Source organism: Pteronotus mesoamericanus, unplaced genomic scaffold (assembly GCF_021234165.1).
Source record: "Pteronotus mesoamericanus isolate MK-2021 breed Mesoamerican mustached bat unplaced genomic scaffold, CSHL_Meso_final contig_20, whole genome shotgun sequence".
Taxonomy (NCBI): domain Eukaryota; kingdom Metazoa; phylum Chordata; class Mammalia; order Chiroptera; family Mormoopidae; genus Pteronotus; species Pteronotus mesoamericanus.
Genome location: NW_026555085.1, coordinates 89,634,421 through 89,658,184, shown reverse-complemented (window position 1 = coordinate 89,658,184; position 23,764 = coordinate 89,634,421). Strand labels below are relative to the sequence as shown.

At 39.7% G+C, this 23,764-nt stretch overlaps 1 protein-coding gene across 3 annotated transcripts in view; it reads right to left on the bottom strand.

Moving 5' to 3' along the window:
- The window catches only part of PHACTR2 (phosphatase and actin regulator 2), a 156,937-nt gene that overhangs the window by 76,376 nt on the left and 56,797 nt on the right, over window positions 1-23,764 (bottom strand). For 2 of the 3 annotated variants that reach the window (XM_054570059.1, XM_054570061.1), the window contains exon 1: window positions 22,312-22,553. The exons of the other annotated variant lie outside the window; for it this stretch is intronic. In XM_054570059.1, the coding sequence (XP_054426034.1) occupies window positions 22,312-22,357 (46 nt within the window). In that variant the 5' untranslated portion in view covers window positions 22,358-22,553. Of the gene's footprint in view, window positions 1-22,311; window positions 22,554-23,764 lie in introns of those variants that run through there. 3 annotated transcript variants of the gene reach the window in all.

Below are 23,764 nucleotides of genomic sequence, written 5' to 3'. Positions count from 1 at the left end.
GTGAGCTTTATAAGCAGCTCTTCTTTTTAGAAAGGCTACCAGTACCACTTTCTTTACCTGGAAAATGTAAATAATATCTCCTTTCCCTTACTAGGTTTCTAGGAGAGCTAACCTACCTTTTTGCCATCTTTTGAGGTTACCCTGAAGCTGTGCTAAATTAGAAGCAAGATTAAAGGGGGAGAAGTTTATTTTCAGTAAATAATGACAGCTTCATGTTTATTCTTACTCCACATAATAGAGCAAGCAGCAGTTCTGAGCCACGTAATCCACAGAAACATTGAGTACAGCATTACCATGTATATGAACAATCAAGTTTAATAGTTCTACATTTTATATTTACACACACACACACACACACACACACACACACACACTCTTAAGTCCTATATATAAGGAAACTGAGACCTAAGAAGGCTATGTGGCTTTCCGAACCATTAAATCATGGCAGAGACATTGTCTCGGTCATCTGATTTTGATGAAGTCTTTTTTTCCCCAACAGTACAGGCCTGTCCTCATTGGAATATGACAGCTGAACTCATGGTGAACCAGTAGCACCTCCTAGTAACTCTAAAAGAGCAGTAAGACTCTGTTTGTAGAACAAAAAGCAAAGAAGACGTTGCACAATCTGGACAAGCAATAAATCTCAGTTAACATTCTGGGTTTTGACCGTCCAATTGAGATGGTGAACTGTTAGCCAAGAAGACAGCCGAGTCCCCGACCTCACTCTGCTACTTAACTAGCCCTGTGACCTTGAGCAAGGACCCCAATATTTCATTGCTGAAATTAGGAAAGTAGGTTAAATGATCTCTAGGCTCTTGCCCACTTTAAAATTTCTATGATTCTTATACTGCTTGGTGCTGTATATATCAAACTTTAGGTTACATTCGGACCTATTCTAAGTGCTTCATGAATACTACCTCATTAATTGTCACCACAACCCTGTGAAGTAAGTGCTGTCAGTATTTCTACTTTATAAATGAGGAACCTGAAGCCCAAAGAGAACGAGCAAGTTGCCCAAGGTCACAGATGGTAAATGGGATTGAAAGTCAACCATTTGCCTGCAGTGTCCTTTGTACAAAATGGGTCAAAGGTTCATGGGTGGGAATAGGGCTCTACTCTAAGAGAAGGCAAGACAAAAACCCTAATGAATAATAACTTACTTCCACCCCCAGCCACTTCCTTGGACTAATCCAAGAGTTGGGCAAGCACTGCTTTGCCCTCTAGGACTCTGTCCGTGTCGTCAACAGTCCAGCTCATGCTGAATGCAGGCAGAGTGCACACCTCCCTTATATTGACTGGTCATTTGCACAGAATCCTTATTTACCATAGCATGAATTTTAGAAATTTGATACCATCAGTTTTTTAACTTGTTTTTCTAACGGAGGCAGCCATTATTTTTAAACTCCCCAAGGGAAAAGCTACTAAAGACTTCCATCTGTCTGCAAGCCCTCACAGAGAACTTCAGAGTTTCAACTTGTGGCCAATAGGCCTCAGAACAAGAGTGTGTTTATGCAGCTGTGTGACATCCTGATGCACTGACACGAACAACATCCCCTAGACTTGCTGCAGGATATTCAACAGATTAAATAATGCCACTCATATTTGGGGCTTAGAGAAATGCTGATTGAGTGGGAAAAGGGTCACTTTGTGAATGGAAAAATCAATTTTAATGTAAGCAAAAGCATCTTGAGTTTTGAAGATCATTGTTACTATTACAAGCAAAAGGGTCTATGAACAGATATGATGGCTGTGCTTAAGAATAGCAAGAAGTCTGCTACAGAGATGGAAAATAAGAAAGGAACCAACCAACTTTCTACCCTTCTTCCCTTTCCAAGAGTCTTGGCATGTGGAGGGTGTGCTGTGTTTGTGAAAAGGAAGAAAAAGTCGATACATCTCCAGTGGACACATCATCAAGTAAAAGAAAATTTCATTTCCTCTGCTGGGTCACTAACCACTTGGTTTATGCTGAGCAAGCACATGAGGATGAAATTTTAGGGAAGAAGTTGGCAGACTGTGTGTATAAATTGTAAAATAGAATCAAATGCAATTTCATGACTTAAGTAAGCAGCTAAATTTTGCATCAGACAAAATTATTAAAAATTGTCATAGAGGATGAAACGTAAGAGAAGTATTATTAAAACAAAACACTAAATTTGAATCTTCAGGTCAATAGGCTGGTAGATAAATAAGAGCCCTGAGAGTCTCCATATAATGTGGCTACCTTGTCCCTAGTCCAACAGTCCCTTGGCAGGCATAGTAAGCTCCCAACACTGACATCTGTGAAGAGACTGGTGGCCCCATGTAGAATCCGGGACTCTCTTCCCAAGGCAGAAATGAAATCTGCAGGCACCTACAATGGAAGGCAGGATGGTGGAAGGAGAACTTATGTCAATTAGTCATAAAGAGTCCCCAAGGTGCCCTGATTTATAGCCTTGTCATTCAGATAAGAGGTGACTGTGACAATCCAGGCGTCTGAACTTGGACGAGAGCAGTAAAAATCGGTTGGAAATGATGAATGGACCCAAGGGTCATCGAGGACGAAGTAAGGAAACAGACGTGCTCCCTAGAGAAGTATGGTGAACTACGTGGCCTGAACCTCTCTGAGGACGTGGTGGGATGTCAGGAGGAGAAGAGGACATGGAGGAAAGACCTATGGCTTGTGTCCAGGCACCATGAACTCCAGGTGTTGGCAGGAAATTCAGGGGAAGATGTTCAGCAGAGTCAGAAACACATTATTGGCACACTAGCAAAAAAGTCGGTGTTGAGGTGATTTGAGATAGTCATCTGAGCAAAAGCAGCAGTTGAGGACCAGAAGTAAACTCTTCAAGGATGATCACACTTAGGAGGAGGCAGACTTTATGCAATGAAGAGCCCTGGACTTCTTTTGTACTCAGAATCATCAAATATAGGAAAGTATTTTTGTTTATCTATTTGTTTTAAATTCAAAAGTGTGGGGGGCACTGTTTACGGACTGAGGGGCAAGAGCCTGGAGAGGAGGGACAGAGTGAAGATGCCAGAGAAGAGACGAGCACATGGGGACGGAATTCCCCCAGGGTAATACCAGCACCTGGGGTGGGGAGGACAGCCTGGACACCTGGCGGTGGCGAGGACTGGCCGGGAAGTCAGGAGGCGAGGACAGCAGCAAAGGGATGTGAACAGGGCCGCAGCAGGCGGCTCGGACTGTAAGTGGGAATATACACAGCTCTGGAAGCAAAATGGGCAGGAGTGGCTTGGATGTCACTGGTGAGACGTAAAGAACAGAGCCTCTCATATAGACAGTTACCAGGACGAACTACCACAGAGAAGTGCATTTCAGACAATATGAGAAAGAAGAGCAAAACTCTTAAAAAAAAAAAAAAGCATTTAGAAAAATCTGCTTATTGTGAAATGCAGTCATTCATTCATAATTAATTTACTGAGCCACTATTATAAACAAGGTCATGCCCTGGGCCTCTAATAGTGTGCCAAATGCATTGACCTCTGTCCTGAGGAGGCTTACAATCTGTGAGGGAGGCTGACATACCATTCAAGCAACCATCCGTTCCAAGGGAGAAACACGGCATGTCATGACAGCACAGGCACGGCGGTGACTGGGGGGCTCACACTGTGACAGCTGAGCCGTCACGCGACTGACAGGCACGGCATAAAACGGTCTCCAAGTTCTGAGGTAAAGTTCAGGGTAAAACTGTTGAGGGTTAGGGACAGTCTATTTTGCTGGTGTTGTCTAAGAGGTGGAAATATCCTGTCTAAATTAAGCAGGAAACCATTTAAAAATCACTGAAAAGCAAAGGATTAACATTCCTTGGTTTACACACCTAATTGCTAGGGGGACAGAGGCGGGGGCGGGGGGAGGGGGGGAGAGACAGAGAGAAACTTCCACCAGTTGCTGTCTTAAAAAATTATTTTATAATAATGGTGCCTTTAGGGTTGATTTTGATTTTTCTCTCCAGTGTAGTCACTGAGGATATCCTGCTTACAAGATGTTCTATTTCGGTTTCGTTCTTTCCAATGACAGATGTGTGTGAAGCAAGCATTCCGGAGAACACACTGTACCCCCAGGACTTGGGTATAACACCACACAGAAAGCCTTGGAATCCAATTAGGCCACTATCAGGCCAACCAGCTTATTCCAAAATTCTTTTCTGATACAATTTTATTAAGATTTTCAATATTGGCATGAGGGGATGTTGAATGCAGAAGAGAATGAAGGAAAAAAGCCCACAGCTGAATTTCAGAAGTAGCTAGATGCAGTGCACCGGCTTGTCCAGAAGCCTTAAAAATGATTGTTGTTAGTCAGTAAGGGAAAAATACTGCCTCTTTGAGAAGCAAGTATAAAAAGAAAAAATAATAGTCCTCCCTACTAGATGAGGAGTCCCATGAGGATAGGGACTAAAAGGGTTTAGTTCCCAGTGCGTGGCGCCCCCACCCTGTACTTAGGCCACAGAAGGTACTTAATAAATATTTACAAAATGAATAACTAAATCATGGACAAATGTTTGGCAATAATGTACAAGGTCTGGCCTAAATAGGCAACGATTTATTTTAGCTTGAGGTTTTTCACCCAGAGGAAATTGTTTCCAATAGTGCCTTCCTGTAGAATTCCAAATATTTTGAAAGATAATATAACAAACACTGAAGTTTGAAACTGAGAAAATATCAAAGCCAGCAGGAAGGATGATTAACGCTCCTAAGAATGGTACAGACATTTTGGACAAATCTTTCAGGTGAACAAAGACTGAAATGCTGCTTATTATATAATTTTAAAGAGATAATCAAAGACAACTGAAAAACAGCTGGAATAATTTACAAGGTGAAGTAATCTTTTAAAAACTTTCTATTTTCACACAACTATGAATAGAGAGAATTAATATTTTCAGGAGCAATCTCTCCACATACACCACATTCACATTTCCTTTCTTCCTCTCTAAACATTTAAACCACATTATGCATCTGAGATTTTTCTTCAGTCTTCACTTTCTCCTAACTGTGGAAGTCAGAAACGCAATTTAGTTCCACGGTAAAGAAACTGGGAAAGGTGAATTATCTAACTATACTGGAACTTAATCCAAATCGCTTTTGGGTTTTTTTTTCCCCCATGGCTTTTCAGGTATTGCACATGAGAATTTGAATCTCTCAGAAAAGTATGGAACCATATAGAAAACTATAAAACCGTATTTTTAACCTGAAATCAAATTCTTTCATAATATCACTATGGATGTTTACCTCTGGATTGATACTTCGGAACTTTGATTTACTAAACACATCAGAAACTGGTAGAATTACAAGGCCCTTTGTCGTAGTAAATATCTGACTAAATAACGTAACATGCTCAATTACTAGGAATCATTAAGACTGGCAACCAGCAGCAACTTCTTGTTCCAGTCTAAACAGAAAACACCACCTCTCCTATCTCAGCTTTCAACTGGGAAATATCTCCTGTTTACCAGTGATCTTAAGGGAAGCTAACACAAATGGAGAGATGATCAATATATTACTATGTGTTAAAATTGCCAGAGAAGCAAATGTTTTGTTTGGTTCTTTAGTTCATTTGGCACCCTGTGAACACTGTGTATACTTAAAAAAAAAAAGAATTAGTCATTTTAAGTATAAACACAGACCTGTCTGAGAATACTATAAAGGAAAAACAAGGGTTTTCAGGCTAGAAAGACTTGAACTGAATAATCTCTCCACGTGCCATCTGGTAACCTTGAGCAAATCACTGAACCTCTCGGAGCCTTTCCCTCATCCACAGAATGGGATCATAAGGCCTACCACCTGGGCTGCTGCTAGGATGAGCAGAGCTCATACAGGGGAAGGGCCACACCACCTTAGAATATTCAAAAAAGGTCAACTCCTTTCACTACCTCTGCCCCTCCTGCCCACCCAAGCAGGTGGAAGGGGAACTATTGAAAGGTTGTGTGGGGAACAAATGATGAAAGTGGACTATTTATAATCTGCAGCAACGGGGGCAGTAAAATTTTTTTTTGAAAGATATTTTCCTGGTCTTCTAGAAGTCTCCAGGAAAACAAAAACAGCCCCCCACCCTCCGCCCACACACACAAATAGACTCCTGCATAGAGCCACCTGCATTCTCCTTTGGTCTCGAAATAACTGCTGGGCACTGCTGAGACCAGCTAGCACCCAAGGAAATCACCATCATCCTGCCCAGAACTGCCCTGGACTAAGGAAAGGCACAAAGCAGGAAGGTGGGCATCACCTGCAAGAATGGGAGAGAGTAGCTAGAGCCAAACTTGGCTCTATTTTCCACCAGGTGGCAAGTTGCACAATTTATTTTTATACTTCACCTGCAAAAAATTAAAAATTAAAAAAAACGCACAACTATTTGATTCAACAGTCTGGTTGCTTCCTTGGTTAATACAACATTTCGTAAACCATTTTGAAAATACAGTTATGGAACTTTTTACATTTGGTTGGGCCAATAAGTTGTTGTTGCTTTTTTTTTTTTTAAACTCCTGAACTATATAAGATGTGCTGCCACAGCTGCCAAACACAGGAAGTTGCATTTAATCCTGTTTCCAAAGATGCCTAATGTTGAAATCTAAAGAGAAAAGTTCTGTTTCATGATTCTGTTAACCCCAAAACCTCAGGTTCTTTACAGTTCAAGCACCTTGAAGTGAAACAGAAATACCAAAGTCCTGGGGACCCGTGCATGCTGAGAACTGTTATCCCCTGGACTGGCCAAGAAATCATTCTCAAAGATGCCTCTGTTTATTTTGCACCTTTTCCTTTTTTAAGGTCTACCAGGGACTATGTGCTCTTTCTCTCTACCCCTGGAACTGGAGCACCCAGCAATAAAAATAAGGTTGGACTGCGCTGCAACTCACAAGTAATTAGTACTTAAGGCCTTGGCAGTTATTTCCATTGCATATAGTTAAGACTTCATTTTTAGGCCTTAGGATATTGACTTCAGAGTCTGAAATATCAGGGTGTTGGAAGAACACAAATGTTCTGTGACCTTTAACCTTCCTTAGATTGAGTGGTTAGTTGATTCTAATCTGCAGAATGTTTTAGAAAACTAAGTGACAGAGTCACCACTCATGCGTATGGAGGCGTGGCTAGGAGTTCCTACGTGCCCCTCAACAGCCATCCCATCACTATTTTGGATTGAGATCAGGACCCAACAAAACTGAGTCTTGCAGGCAGCTTTTGGGAAATGTTTGTTTGTTTTAACCTCAGCCATCTCTAGTCTAACTTACTTCTAGGAAACTTCTGGTCCCCCTGCAAAAAAACAAACAAACAAAAAAACACCATTAAATAATTTCTGAGTTTAAAACTGAAGAGTTTTAAATCCTGGGAGAGGATCACCCTGGCTGGCGTGGCTCAGTGTACTGAGTGTCAGCCTGGGAACCAAAGGGTCGCCAGTTGATCCCCAGTCAGGGCACATGCCTGGGTTGCAGGCCAGGTCCCCTGTAGGGGATGCATGAGAGGCAACCACACATTGATATTTCTCTCCTCCTTTTTCTCCCTTCCCCTCTGTCTAAAAATAAATAAATAAAATCTTAAAAAAATTAAAAAGGATAAATCCTAAGAGAGGATCTAGGATTGTTAGATTCTGATGCACCCAAGTCTGTGTGCTTAAATGGCTTGAAGGACCTGTTCTATTTAAATCAAGGAGTTTTGAACCTAAAAGAGGTGGGGGTGCTTTTGAAGCACTACCTTCATATCTTGTGACAAGATGAGCAGGTCTGCCCAAACCGTCCATCCCAGTGAAGAGTATCCTGAGGAATTTAACAAGAGGGAGGAAGCCATCACTGAATGCCTGCCAGGCGCCTTGGAGTGTGTATGGAACACAATACAAATGCAGTCACACGTGAATCATCTCTGAATTACCAACTCGACTCAAGGAGACTACTTCATTTTCTGGCAAGAACATTCCCGTTCTGGCTTTACTTTGACAGGTGTTTAAACACTATCTTTCTTTAGCATCCTTATTCATTTTCTTTCTTATTTTAGCAGTTCTTTGTGAAGAGAGGTGTCATTCTGGTGGATATCAAACACATCAAAGACAATGAAAGCATACAGAGTAAAGGAAATCAAACACGGAAAGAAAAGAAAAAAAATGCATATGTAGTGACATTTGGGAACAAAACAGTTCCCTAAAGTCTCGTGCCTCACATTCAGGGACCTCAAAGGAGACATAAAACTGGCCAGGTGGCACAGGGCTGTTGACCACGCTGGGACTAGAATCTTGATAAGCATTTTTGTTTTTGTTTTTCTCAGCATTACGTAATCCATTTGGTGTGCCAATCACAAGAGTATGATTTCTTTCACAATTGTGGCAGAAATATCATGTTCACATAGACCTGTTTCTGACTTTACCCCTCACACTCTTTCTATTCTATGCTTCATTTCCTAAGTGGCACTGTCTGGTAACACCGGTTGATTCCCATTGCAAAAATCACTTTCAAGGCACACTTGTACTCACATCATAACTACTAAATATTTGGCATTGTTGGAGGTGAACAGGGAAGAGGCTGTAACCTATTTAAGGAATGGAATTGGATCCAATCTGCTTGCAGGCCCCTGTAAATGGATCCTAGTTTTTGTTTTAAGGACATGGTCTTGGGCTATATTGGGTCCCCTAAAATTCGTATGTTGAAGTCTTAAACCACAAGTCCCTCAGAATGTGACTGGATTTGAATATAAAACCTTTAAAGAGGTGACTACAGTAAAATGAGCTCATACGGGTGGGCTGTAATCCAGTGAGACTGGAGAAGAGGAGGAAGCTCGGGCATGGACATGTGCTGTGCAGAAGAAGGACCACGTGAGGACACAGGGAGAAGGCAGTTTTCCGCAAGCCAAGGAGAGGGGCCTCAGGGGAAACCAGACCTTGATCCTGGACTTCTAAGCTCTTGGACTCCAGAACTGTGAGAAAATAAATTTTAGTTGTTTAAGCCACCCTGCCTGTGGTACCTTGTTACGGTAGTCTTAGTCAACTAGGGCAGACATTTGCTGTTGTCTGTAAAGCTACTTATTCATACGCTGAAGGTAGAGTGAAAAAGGTCACGAGGCTTTCAATCTCATCGCGCCCCCAAGCCACCTAAAAGAGGGGAAAAGAAGGGTTCTTTAAAAGCTCTGCTACCATTTCTTTATAATGACTTTATAAGTTAAAACGATCATTTGAAAAATGAGGTATATGTGTTCTCTCACATTGTGTGGTTGGATGACTAAAGGGGATTCAGTTTTTACCGAGTGCAGTTCTAGATTCTTTTTAAAAATCTCCAGTTTCATCTTATTCTTTTTATGTGTTCTCGAAAAAAACTGGCAGCCAAGCATGTCCCGAGCAACAGAATACCAGTTGCGCACACTATGTATACACTTCCACTTTAGTGGATTTTAGGAAAATGAAACTTTGCTCAGTTAGGCCCACAGAAACACCCAACATGAGCTTAGTTAACACATCCTGGCTTATTCCAAATTCCCATTCTCAGGCAGCACCAGGACATACAGCTTGGCTGGGCAGACAAGTTCACTTTACAGATAGGGAAGACATTTTGGAAAATGCAAAATCCCTTCAAAGAAAGGAAATTGGCCATAGCAACCCCAAATCATCCTCTCAGGTTGTGAGAAACATTTCTTCTACCTGGTAGGAAGGTCCAAGGCAATGCTCGGCAGGCCCCACTCAGCACACCTTAGGCAAACAGGGGCCTTCGGCTGGGGGCCTGAGAAAACTCTTCAGGAAGAGCTTTGAAGAGACCACAATTAAGACCAACTGGAACTGATTTCACATTGGGCAATGCATTGCAAATAGGCATGACATTGAAAGAGAAGACCCTGAAGTACAAACCAAGGTGAAAGTAAAACGTCAAACATTGTCCAAAAAGGAACACAGGAAAAGAATTTTTAAATAAAAGATTGCTTCCTTTTGGAGTTTTCAGAATTTGCTGCCCACATTTCTAAAAGAGAAAAAAAGGGCTCAGTTTCCTTTTTAGAAATATATTTTACTAAAATCGTTCCTGCAGTTCCTGCCACTCATTATTAAACATCTGTTTTCGTTGAATGCCCTGTTCTCTGACTTGGGTTCCCCCTTAATTATCAAGCCGCTGCCTCAGATGAAGTTCACAGGGGTCTTCCTGAAAAAGCAACAGAGTCGAAATTCTGAGTCCTTTCCTTAAACAGTAATTACCATCTGCTCATAGCCTCTTTTTTTCTTCCAATGTAACTACAGTAGACTCAAACCTGGCTATTGTGGGAAATGAGTTATTTTGCAGCTTATAATACTAACAAAATGTATGTAGGAGTCTGGCAATGATTTTGCCAAAATTGTACTTGACAATGGAAATACTTGTTTGGGAACAGGACATGTTAATGTCCAAATTCATCAAGGCACTGAGTACACAATATCCATGTTTTTGAACTGGACAGTTTTTAAATTTCTACCTCGAGTCACGAGAAGATACACATTGCTAGTGAAGAGAGATTTTCATCTGAAGCTATCTTTTAAAAACTGCTCATCTCCAGAAGATGTATCTCACCTTGAGAATCTTCTGGAATGCTTGTTTGAAAACCCAGATTCTGAGATCTCTCTCTAAAGGACCGAGTTTGCTGGTGTACAATATGGAGAGGAGAAATGAGTATTTTTTACCAAGCACTCAAGTGATTCTCACAATTGGCAAGTCTTTGAAATACCAAACAGTTTGTAATACCCTAGGATTCCTTCAGGGCCAATACCCTTTAAGGATGATGTGGCCTTAAAATAAAATTCACAAAAGTAAAGGAATTATATAATTATTCTATACCAACGATTTTCAACCTTTTTCATCTATGACACATATAAACTAATTACTAAAATTCTGCGGCACGCCAAAAAATATATGACATTTTTTGCCAATCTAACAAAAAAGAAATAGGTATAATTTTGATTCATTCACACTGGATGGCTATTGTTGTGTTGGTTGTTGTTGTTGCTTTTTGACAATCTAAGGGAAAAGAGGCAGTGCCCCAGTTGAAAATCACTATTCTATACAGATCTTCAATGCAAATCTTTTTTTAAAAAATGTTAGCATGCTATTATCACAGTAAATAATGTTTACTCTATTCAGCTATAAAACTTATAAACTTTCATGAAACATTTTTTAGATTAAAAAAACAAAAGAAGGTCAAAGTAGATTTGTGTGACAGCCATCCAAGAAAGTATTTTGAAATTAATTAAAAGCTATTTGCTAAAGTGAAAAAAATAGTCTTTTACATAAAGGAAAAATGTTGATCATGATTCATTAAAAGTGATGATGGCTGTTAGTGCATATTACAGCAAGTTTGCTTTGCTACCTTATGACCCAGCCAAGTGATGAACCAGGTAGGGGGCCAGAGTAAAGACATTCTCTAATACAAAAAACAAAAACAAAACAAAGCAAAAATACGCCCCATGAGCCTTCCTCAAGAAGCTACTTGTCTGTCAAAATAAGGAAAGAGATCCATAAAAAGTAAGGCATGAGGAGAGATCCCAAGGCAACAGCTAGCCAGTAGACTTAGAGGAAAAGGGCAAAGGCCTCGGACAAACTTCTTGAAGACAAACTTGGAAGAATAACAAAATTGTGTGACCTTATCGAGATCTATGTAACTGTGAAAAGGTTTGGGGATGAGTACATAGGATCCTTAGCAAGCAAAGGATCCTATAACAAAAACAAAAACACGAGTAGGGAAAGCAAAAGCTATGCAAGAAAGAAAAGTAATCATGGTTTGCATACACTTGGCTGCTGTTAGTTTTGTTGTAATTACATGGAAAACCAATTTAATCAAAACTGTACCGTAAGAATGTTGGGAAGATGAGAAGATAAAAGGTTGGGAAATGTGTGACTGGGACCAGAGGAAAGGGAGCTAGAGCTTCAATTTCCACACTGTGAGGTCAGTAAAAATATGTCGGCTAAACAACCAATAATTAGCAAGGTAAGCATGCTTGCTAAAAGACAGGCGGTAGACACTAAAGAATGAGTTTCAACAACTCTGCAATTCGTGGGTGCAACTTAACTTTCTACTCAGTCTCTACCACTCTACTAATATATGACCTGGCCAAACAGAGCTCTTCATTTATTCAACAGACAATTTTTGTGCCGGGCATATATATCTAGGGATAAGAGACATTCAATAATATATGGGGGGAAGATAGCTAACCTTTTAGTTCTTGTAGCTTAGGTTCTGAGATGGGAGACAATGAACAAATAAACACGTCAACAGGATAATCTGAGTGATAACTGCAATGAAGGAAGAGACAACTGTGGCTGGGGGTGGGCAGCCAGGATCTCTACGAAGCAGGTGCTGCTGGAGCTGAAACACCGAGCCAGCTTTGTAAAGAATCAGGGGAAGAGTGTACTGAATGACCTGGACACACAGGGGGCAGCAACTGCCAACGTCATAGGTAAGAATGAGCCAAGCTTGTCTGATGATTAAAAAAGAGAGTGAAGCTACAGCACAGGGGTAGGGATGGAGAGCGGGTGGGACATGAACTGATAGGAGAGGAAGTCGGAGAGGTAGTTGGGGATCATGGATCACAGAGGATCATATATGGCCTTGAGGGCCCAAGTATAAAATGTGGATTTCATTCTAAATGCAATGGAAAGACACAGAAAGGTTTTGAATAAGAAGCATCATGATTTATGTTTAAATGTATGGAAAATGAATCGCAGAAGGTTGAGAACAGAAGCAAGAGAGCAGCTCGAGCCCACTGCAGTTGTTTACGCAATGGGATGCCATGGCTTGGATGATGGCAACAGAGGCAGAGATAAGTGAGTAGACATGTGACCTATTTTGGAAGAAAAATAGACAGGACATGCTGGTGGACCCGCATGGAAAACCCAAGGATGACGCCTAGATTTCTGGCTACAATGAGGGCGTGGGTGGAGGTATCCTCTGATGAGATGTAAGAAGCCAAGCTCAAGGACTGCTTTGGAGGAGAAAATCAAGTCTTCTCTTCAGACCTTCCCCTGTGAGCCACCCAGTAAGAATTCAGGCAGACCTGCCAAACTGCATGTTTGAATCTGGAGATCAAGGAGATGGCAGCGAGGCAGAAACAAGCAGCCCACCCTCAGGGTGGCCATCCATTTCACCTTCTTGGATTGCTGGTCCTGCCTTCACTCTCCCCATCAAAATCGATACTGTGTGAAGGCCAGTTCACCCCCTTGAAGCAAAGCTCTTTAATCATTTCTCTCATTTGATTAAAAAAGAAAACAAACCTTCAGTGGCTCCTACTGCCTGTGTCTTACAGTCTTGCCTTCCACTGCTCTCCAATTCGGAGCCTGAATTCTTCTCGCCCTTCGATACTTTTCCCCCTCTCTGATTTGTCTCCACAGTTCTTTAGGGTCCCTCCCCTTCTACCCTCATTTCTGCACATCTCCACTTAGCGCCTTCTAGGCTCAGACCCTTGTTGGCAGGGTCTGCATATGGTTTATCTTGGAATCTTACCTCACACGTAATTGCTTTAACTTAGGAAGTGTTTGCTGGGAGAAGATGCCACTCTTTCTCCTTCTTAATATCCCCTCAATAATGAGGCAATTTGAGGGATATACCTGCCATGCACATACCAGCACAGTTTTCCAGAATATTCTTAAACAAAGTACCACGTCAATCCTATGTCAGCCAAAATTTCCTTAGTGCTCAGGGCTGGAGTGTTATACTTGCCAGAAGGTTAATCTGTATAAAAACATCTAGACCCTTGAAATGAAAATAAATGGAGGGGTAGCTTACAAGTTTAAATGATAATGATTAGACCAAACTTTTAAAAGTAATGTTATTTGCCCATTCCCTTCTGGGGAACAAACCCTGTTGTTTTTGTTTTTTGTCCATCTGCTTCAAATGGGGGCAGAGGGAACTGGAAAAAACAATGTTTATTTTCTGAAGACTATCTGTACCTCAGTATCACTTCTGCGTAAGTTGAGTCCTCACTAAACATGACTCTTGACTCCCAAGAATAGAGACTCACAGCCTGTTACACTAATGTTCCTCAAGAAAAGAGGACTTTCTGGAACTTTCCCTCTATCTGAATTAAAGAGGCTTAATGAGAAGACTGGCACTCCAGCTCTTAGTTCTTAGCTCTTTCCCTGCTGCGTTGACTCAGCAACAGGTGCAGCCTGACTCGCCCGCTGGTGGCTACCCTTTCATTCGGCTGAAGAGAAAATAAATTGAAGATACAACTATTTGGGATATTACTCCTTGAGCAGATCTATTGAGCTATGGGCCCAAAACAAGTAAGTGAAGTTCAAATTGTGCTTTCTTTTTCTCCAAGGGAGTGACATTTGCATTATGATCAAACAGACAAAGAAGAAAATTAAACCTAAAAAGAAATGGCTATAGTAGAACCTCTATTTTTGTTTTCATCATTGAATTCACAAGAGAAAATAAAACTGGTCGAAAACAGCCGTATGAACTGAAAACTGAGTCTTCCTCCATGACCACCGGAGAAAAGCTAAGGCAGGTCGACTCGTGGCTTTAGTGCCAATGGAGGCCCAGGCGCTCACTGGATGGGGAGCTGGGCTCTGGTCACGTCCAGAGCAGGGCAAAGCCACCACCGTCACGCTGCCTCCACTGAAATGAAACCTCCCTCTTTCTGTGTCCTTTATGCACATATTTAAAGAATAGAATCATATTACTTTAAACCTAATGTTTCACTTTTTTATGGTTTTTATTGGGAAAATCACTTTTCACAAAAAAATTTTTAAGTGGATTATTCTGTTACACAGTTATGTCCCAATTAATTCAAAATCGTTGCTGTTTGACTATTAGTTATTTTCAATTTGTTAAACATTGCTCCAGTGAGCAAGTAATTATTTCCCTCACAACATGCTTCTGGAAGTCCATCTGCTGGGTCTGAGTTTAAGGTTTTTAATACATGTTACCAAGCTAGGGGATCCCTGATAGGCTGTACCAATTTAAATGACCACAAAACAACCATCTACTGGGAGTCATTCCTTATAATTTTTACTAAATTCATAGGTGATCAATGGCATTTTTTTCCATTTAATTGCTTCAACTTTATTCCATACACCAATTGGTCACTTATGTTTCTTCTTTAAGTAATGTGGGCACGTTACTTAACTCCTATGCTTCAGTTTCCCTCATCTGTAAATGGGGATATTAATTAATGGTGGTTACCCTTGTCGCTAAGTGAAATAAGTCAGACAGAGAAAGACAAATGCCATATGATGTCACCTATATGTGAAATCCAAAGAACCAAAAAAAAAAAAAAAAAAAAAGAACAACACACCAAACAGAAACAGTCTCACAAAGAAAAAACTGCTGGTTGCCAGAGGGGATGGGGTTGTGGGATGGGTGACAAATATAAAGGGATTAAGGAGTACAACTTGGTTAGTTACAAAATAGTCGCAGGGATGTAAAGTACAGCGTAGGGGGATATAGTCAATAATGCTGTCGTAACTATGCATGGGGCCAGGTAGGTACTTGAAATATCAGGAGGAACCACTTCGTAAAGTATATGATTGTCTAACCACTATGGTGTACACCTGAAACTAATATAAAATAGTATTGAATGTCACGTGTGCTTAAAAAATAAAATTTTAAAAATTGTAGTTACCCTATATGGATGTTGTGAAAATTAAAAAGTTAATTCAAGCAAGAACTGAGAATAGTGATTAGATATTTTTAAAAATGCCTCCATGTTCTTCACTCATTTTTCTATTTGAGTGTTTACCTTTTTCTTATTGATTTATTTTTTCTTACAGATTTTAAGAGGTTTTAATTACATTAAGATATTAAGTTGTTTTCCTTGTAAAATGCAAATATTTTGTGAACTTTAAGATTTATTTTCTCAATTTTCTGGTGGGTTTTTTTACCATCTGGAAGTTTAAAATTTTAATATCATTAAATCATTTACTTAAAATCAGAGTAAATTACAGAAATCTAATATTAAATATGGGAAAAACAACAAAGTAAAGCATGTTTCTTAGTAACTCTAGTTTGTAAGAAAGAAAAAACTTGGTAGATTTGACTCCATAAAAATTTAATGTTACATAAAAAACATAAACAAATATAGGAGGTAAGATAAACATGGAAAAATATTTACTATATAATATACATAAGTGTAATATCCTTAACCTACAGATCTATAAGAAAAGAAAACATAAGGAAAGGTTATAAATAGGCAATTCAGAGAAAAAAGATGCCCTTCTTCACTCATAATCAAAATAAGAAATTACCTATTTAGAAATAGATTTACAAAGATTTTTAAAAGTTAATTAGGCACAACACTGTGGTCATGCACAGTTCAGAGTGCTCACTGCAAGGACATCAAGGCAAGGAAGAAATGGAACTGAATTTCTTCCTACTAATGTCCCACATATTAAACCATTTGGCCGAGAACTGCCTCACACAAGAAGAATGACTTCTTAATTCTCACACAGCTCCACACATAAGGGTTAAGGGAGACCCTGCTAGGCAGTGTTGAGAGAGAGTGCAGAAAAAGGAATTCTCATATATTGAGCAGATACACTGGTACAGCCTCAGTGAGAGTAATTTAAGTCTATCAAAATAAAATATACAAGTCTTTGACCCAGCAATTCCACTGTTAGGATTTTCCTGGTACATGTAGTTCAAGATGTGCAGATAAGGGTGTTCATTCAGCATTGTTCATAACAGCATACACACAGAAAGAACCCAGAAACAATATAAGAATATAAACATAAAATAAAAAAACAATGGAGTTGTTTTAAAGGAAATTATGATATATCCATTTATAATATTTTGTTTATAAGATTAAAACCATAAATCTGGAAACATTTTAAAGTTTTATCACTTAAAAACCTCAAAGTCTGGAGTAGAAAGTATAATATGTCTTGTTTGTGTTTTAACAAAGGTGAACGATACATAAATGAAAACTATCTGGAATAAAAAAGAGTTGTACATGCTGGGTTATAAGTCTAAGAGGGAGTAAAATCATTTTTATCCTGAATCTTCACGTAAAGTTTGACTTTTGACCATGTGCATATTATTTTCATTAAGGAAAATAAACTCTATCCATTTTTGCCGTAATGATTTCTTCTTATACAGAATTCGCAAGGAAATAGGTAAATATCCTGAGCATGATAAATATAAGGCCCCAATCAAAATATGGAAACTGAGAAACACAGATAGATAATGGTTCTATCATGGCCTAGGTGTAATCCTGCATATTTTATTCACTTGTGTTCCCTTGTCTCCTAAAAATGAGAATAGTGATTTTGTCTGTGCTTTCAACCCCAGCTCAAGGCTAAGCAGGCAAGAGCTGGTGTGTGGCACAGCAGGAATGGGCTGGGCTTGAAGAAGACTGGAATAGTTACTAGATGCAGGCACTGCCCTTCAGACAATAGAACCAGAGTAACATGCAATTCTTGACGTAAAAAAAAAAAGAAAGAATATATATCTCTCATTCACACAGTCATTGGCTTAAAGTAGTCAGGTTGTTCATTGAGAATATTTGTTGAGTCATTCACATAGTCAACATTTATTGTGACAAATCTACTTTGCCTTGTACTTGGCAATGGGAATGCTGGAAGTCTTAACCTCTCTAGAGCATGAGACCAGAGGATATAGAAACCACATTATTTGGGAGCATACCTATTTAGCCTGTACTTAGAAATAATGGATCCAATCCCCAATGAAATACTAACAAACCAAATCCAGCAAAATATTAAAAGTATTACATATCATACCCAAGTAGGCTTTATCTCAAGAATGCAAGCTTTGTTTAACATCTGAAAATAAATTAATGTAATATGCTATATTAATAAAAAACAAAAACCATTTTATCATCTCAAGAGAGGCAAGAAAAAAAGCCTTTGAGAATATCCAACACTCTTTCATGATAAAGACACTCACAAACTAGGTATCGAATGGAAATTTTTGATCAAGGGCATCTATGAAAAAAACCATAGCTAATATGACATTTAATGGTGAAAGATAGGCGGCTTTTCTCCTTAGATCAGCAACAAGACAAGAATGTTGACTTCTATTTAACATTATACTGTAGAAGTGAGAGAACATTATACTATATAATGACTGAGAGCAATCAGACAAGGAAAGAAATAAAAGGCATATAGATTGAAAAGGGAGAAATAAAATTACCCCACTTGCACCTGACCTTCTATATAAATCTTGTATATAGCATGATCTTGTATATAGGAATCCACTGAAACAACCATTAAGACGAAAAATGAGTTCAGCAAAGATGCAATCTACAATTTTTATACACCTATAAACTAGCAAGGGACATTCTGAAAATGAAATAAGAATACAATTTCAGCCCTGACCAGCATGGCTCAGTTGGTTGAGTATTGCCCTACGAACTGAAAAGGCTGCAGGTTCGATTTCAGTCATGGCTCGTGCCTGGGTTGCAGGATGGTCTGTGGTTGGGGCACATGGGTTTGAGAGGCAATGGATTGATGTTTCTCTCCCTTTCTTTCTCCCTCCCTTTCCCTCTCTCTTAAAAATAAAATCTTTTTTTAAAAAAAGTGTATAATTTCATTTATGATAGCATCAAAAACAATAAAATCCTTACAGATCAATTTAACAAATGAGGAGCAAGAATTATACACTGAAAATGATATTGTGGTAAGAAATCGAAGAAGGTTTTTTTTTTAAGAAATCAAAGAAGATTTAAATAAATGGGAAGACGTCCATATTTATGGGTTGAAAGACTTCTGTTAAGATAAGTCATATTACTCAAATGGATCTACAAGTTCAACGCAATTCTTATCAAAGTCCCAGGCTGACTTTTTTTTTTGCAGAGATTAAAAAGCTTATTATAAAATTCCTATGGAAATGCAAGGAGACCAGAATAACCAAAAGAATCTTGGAAAAGAAGAACAGTGTTAGAAGACTTATATTTTTCTGTTTCAACACTTACTACAAAACTACAGGAGAAAAATAGTATGGCGTGTTAATAGATGTCTAGGCCAATGGGACAGAATTGAGAGTTCAGACATAAACCCTTACATATATGGGCAATTGATTGATAATTGACAAGGGATTCTGTAACACTCTGAGCTGCAAACCATACTATCAAATGAGTAAAAACACAACCCAGAGAATGGGACAAAATATTTGCAAATTATACATCTGATAAGGGACTTATATCCATTATATAAAGAACTCTCACCCTGGCTGGTGTGGTTCAGTGGACTGAGCACCAGCCTGCGAACCAAAGGGGTCGCCGGTTTGATCCCCAGTCAGTGCCTGGGTTGCAAGCCAGGTCTGCAGTCGGGCGGGGATGGGGGGGCACCAGAGGCAACCGCATATTAATGTTTCTCTCCCCCTCTTTCTCCCTTCCCTCCTGTAAAAATAAATAGATAAAATAAAATAAAACTCTTATAACTCAATAATAGGAAGGCAAATTGCCTAATTAAAATCACTTTATTTGGGCAATTGCACTGTTAGATATATATCTGAGAAAGGAAAACATATGTTCATCAACAGTCAATACATGAAGTTCATAGCAGCATTATTCATAATAGCCAAAAAGTAGAAACAATCCAAATATTCATCAAACTGATGAATGGATAAGCAAAATATTGTATATACATACAATGAAATGTTATTTGGCAATTAAAAGAAAGTACTGACGTGGTGCAACATGGATGACCCTGGATCACATCATGCTAAGTGAAAGTAGCCAGCCACAAAAGGCCCTATGCGCTATGAGTATATGAAATGTTTAGAATAAGCAAAGCAAATCTATAGAGACAGAAAGCAGATTATTGGTTAATTTGGGGGTGGTGATTGTGAAAGACAGGAATAGAGATTAATGACTACACAACACTGTAAATGTACTAAAAAACAATAAATTGCACCCTTTCAGTAGGTGAATTTTACGGTATGTTCATTATGTGACAATAAAGCTATTTTAAAAAACAGAAATAATGGGCCTAACTGCATGTTTTCAGAAATAATTTTTAGTGGTCTTCCTAGCTCCCAGAGAAATAGATGCAGCCTTAAGCTGATTGGTTCAAAAAAGCCTGGACTCAAGAGGGTGAAAAGCAAGTGAACATGTAGCCTATAAATGTGATTCTTACAAAAGTCCAAATGCAGTAACAAGTGTGAACTATTGGGACTCTTGGGATACTGATTCCTGAGACTCAAACAGATTTTCTCCCGCTGAGTGTTCAAGATGAGAATCATCTTCACCATTATGACCCCTAGCAGGTACTCTAGGCTTACAAGTAGATGGCTGAGACCAAAAAGAACAAAAATCTTTACACTTTTTATAAAGCCACAGTTAAACAGCTAACAAGGAGACAACAAAATACTTGGAAGAGTAGAGGGTTTGACATTCTCAGAGAAGAACACCAACATGAATATAAACCTTCGATGTGACAACCAAAAGTTCTTTGGTCATTGTTGGTTTTATATTTTCATTTAGAATTTGATGATGGTAAAACTTCAGGGAAACGGAGCCATAGTAATTGACTTAGAGAACCCAAGTGGGTAGCGTGAGAAAATTACTCCATTCTTCCAATACCAAAACCTGAGTCATAGCCACTATCATCCCTTAACCAACAAAACAAAAACAGAACTGGAAAAATCCTCGCTACTCATGATGTGTGGACTGTCACTTCTACACATACAAGCTCTTAAACAACTAAACAGAAGCGCCACCATTTAAGTAAATTCATATCGTGAGCTATTTCTCTGAAATATCTTTTATGGTCAAGAATAACTTTTTGCCGAAATTACTTTTATCTAAATAAATGGCACAATCTCTTGACATGATTAGCCATTTCACAAAGGAGAGCAACCTGGGTGTTTTTTGTCCTACTGGATAAGAGCTAGGAAAAGTCTCATTTTAGGATTCTGTCCTTCTTCTTAGTCATCATTTATGGAATATTCCTTGATTTTTGTAAACACAAAATTCACTCTTCTAATAATAACTCCACCTTAATACTTTGTGGCAAAAGAACTATATTCAGGGTAGTACTTTATACTTGAGATGCTAGAGTACTGACTTAGTTCTCTGCTTTGCCAGCGCAGAAATTTAAAAATATAACTCTTCCTTGAAATAATAGAAGTCACACTGCTTCAAAGACAAAGGAAACTAAGTCTATGTGCACAACATAGTTTTCTAAAATTAAGATCCCAATCAACACACCCTCTCCCAAATCTCCAAAAAGCCATCAATATGAAGTCTCTGATGTTCTGGAGCAATGTACAACCATGTCAGTAAGGGAAGGTGTGACCTTTTGGGGTTCTCGTTTCTCTCCATGGCAGAGGGTTCATTCTTTTAGGGCATCAACATAAGCCCCAGCAAAATGTATGATATTTCAGGGAGTGAGGCCCTGGAGTGTAATAAACAAACCCATGTGGGGAGAGGTTGTGATGATAGAAGTCTATCTAGTTAGAGACATCCTGGAGCTGATTAAAAAAAACCTTCATCTATGCCCTGTCATTTCCTCTCAGGAAGATCCTGTAGATGCTTACACAATTTTAAAAGTGTATCAAATATCTCAAGGAAAAATGGAAATGGCCTCTTTGAGGCATCTTTAATTGTCTATGGAAAAATATCAAAATGGTACCTTTTAAATTTATTTCATTCTCCAGACACAAGTAACACGACCAAAAAGTTGTTTATCCCTGCACTCCTGGAGAAATGCCACATGTACCTTCCTACGTTTTCTTTTTTGTTTAATTAAATGGAAAAAAAAGAAGCTTAAAACAGGGCATTATAACTCAGAAACGTTACACACGTTTCCATAATACAAACTTAAGTGCTCGGTAGCTGAGTTCATGAGATATATTCCCCCAAATCTTATAGCTTGTGTGTCTAACATAAACAACACAAGAATCATTTGAAACAATTAAGCATTTCTTTTTTGTAGTTAGTTACTAAGTATTCAGCAGTCTACCAGGAGAAGAGAAAGCACGTCTACTCCAAAAAAACAAACCATAAATCAGTTGAAATGCTTGAAAGAATTCAGTTCTGGTCTGTCCAGAAGCCAAGTGTAACTACAGAATAACCTGTTGGCACGTTTATCTTACTCTCTAAGTTAAGCGTTTTAAAAACACAGCGCTACGCAAATGGCGTTTCTTGTAAATTTCAGGCTCAGAAGTAACTCAGATAAAGACCTAAGGGAGGCATCCCGTGCAGAAAATGGAGCCTGTGCCTTTAAGGTAAAATCGGCTGGATCCCAAAAGGCATTCCACTTTTCCACGACAAAGAGTTCGGGGGAGCGCTACCTCTCGGGTTTCTCGGAGGGACTCGCGGGTTCGGGCAGAGCAGGACTAGTCGAGGGGCCCCCGACCGTCCCCGCTGCCCCAAGCGAGCCCAGCGCTGGCCCGCGCCGCGGGAGCGCATCGCGTGCGCCCGGGACTCACCGCTGCTGGGCTGCGGGGACAGCGTGGAGACCGAGGTCTGGCCCATGTCTAGGGTCGCAGGGCCAGGTCCGGCGATCACAGGGCTCTTTTGGTCCTTCGATCATGGGTCCGCTCGCAGAAAGAGTTCCAAGCGCTCATCTCCCGGTCTGTGCGGAGCTGCCCGCAGGGTCCCTCACCTTCTCCCAGCGCGGGTCTCCCAGCCCCGCCGGCCACAGCCGGCAAGGCGGATCCTGCCCAGCGGATGCCTGTCATTCCTCTATGCAGATTAGCCAGGGTCAGGGGTCACGGAGGAGGAGTGAGGGGGAGAGGGCGAGAGGGAGGGGGGCAGGGGGAAGTGGGGGCGAAGGAGTGGGGAGGGGAGAGGCCCGGGTTCTAGGAGGCCAGCACATCCCCCTCCATCCATGGCAGTAGATAGTTCAGGCGACTCCCTTTTAACTTAAAAGGTCCAATGTCAAATGATCCTTTAGGGGTGGAAGAAAAGGAATTACTTAGTCAGGGTACTTAATTTAAGAAAATTTGTTTCTTTAATGTTAATTTCCTTCCTGACATAGTGTTTGCAGTATTGCAGCACTGTTAGATGTCTCCTTTTTTGTGCATTTTTTTCTTATTTTAAAAATTATCTCCCTTGTAACAAATATAACTAAAAAACAAACGGACGACACTGGTGGCCTCAGTCAGGCTGCACAATAAACCTGAAAGCTGGGTCTATGGATAAGATCAATTAAAGCACACATTCTACCACCTAAAGTCTCTGACACTCACCTTTCCTATATTACAAACAAATCACGGTGAGGACTAGGAGACCATGTGGTAAGGTGTTTAAAACATATTGACGCGAAAGGTAAAGACAACAAAAACAATAGTAATTTATTTTGAAAGATAACGTTGCCTCAAAGTTGAATTAAAGTCTACTATAATATCCTATTAAATAGGATAATCTCAGTCGTCTTCAAAATACGAATATAGCCCTGGCTGGGTTGCTCAGTTGGTTGGAGTGTCTGCCGGTTCATCAAAAGTTTGCAGAGTTCTGGTTTGATCCCAGGCAGAGCACCTATCAGAGGCAATGCATCGATGCTTGTCACTCTCTTCCGCACTCTCTCTTTAAAGTCGGTTATTATATCCTTGGGTGAGGATTAAAAACAAAAAAAGCTCCAAACTCCCCAAATATTAATAAATACTCTTGGTATTTACAATTGATGATGAATTAGCATGATGAAACATCTAGGACATACACACACACACACACACACATATATATACAGGGGTTGGCAAAAGATGGTGTACCTGTTATGAGTGCTCAAAACAGAGCTTATTCTTGTGTTATTATTTATTATTGTATTATTTTCCACACAAACTATAAACCTACTTTTGCCCCCACCATGTTATCTAAAGAGGCAGAGCACACTGAATCACAACTGATGTATCACCATAAACCACTGAAACTGGGAAAGAG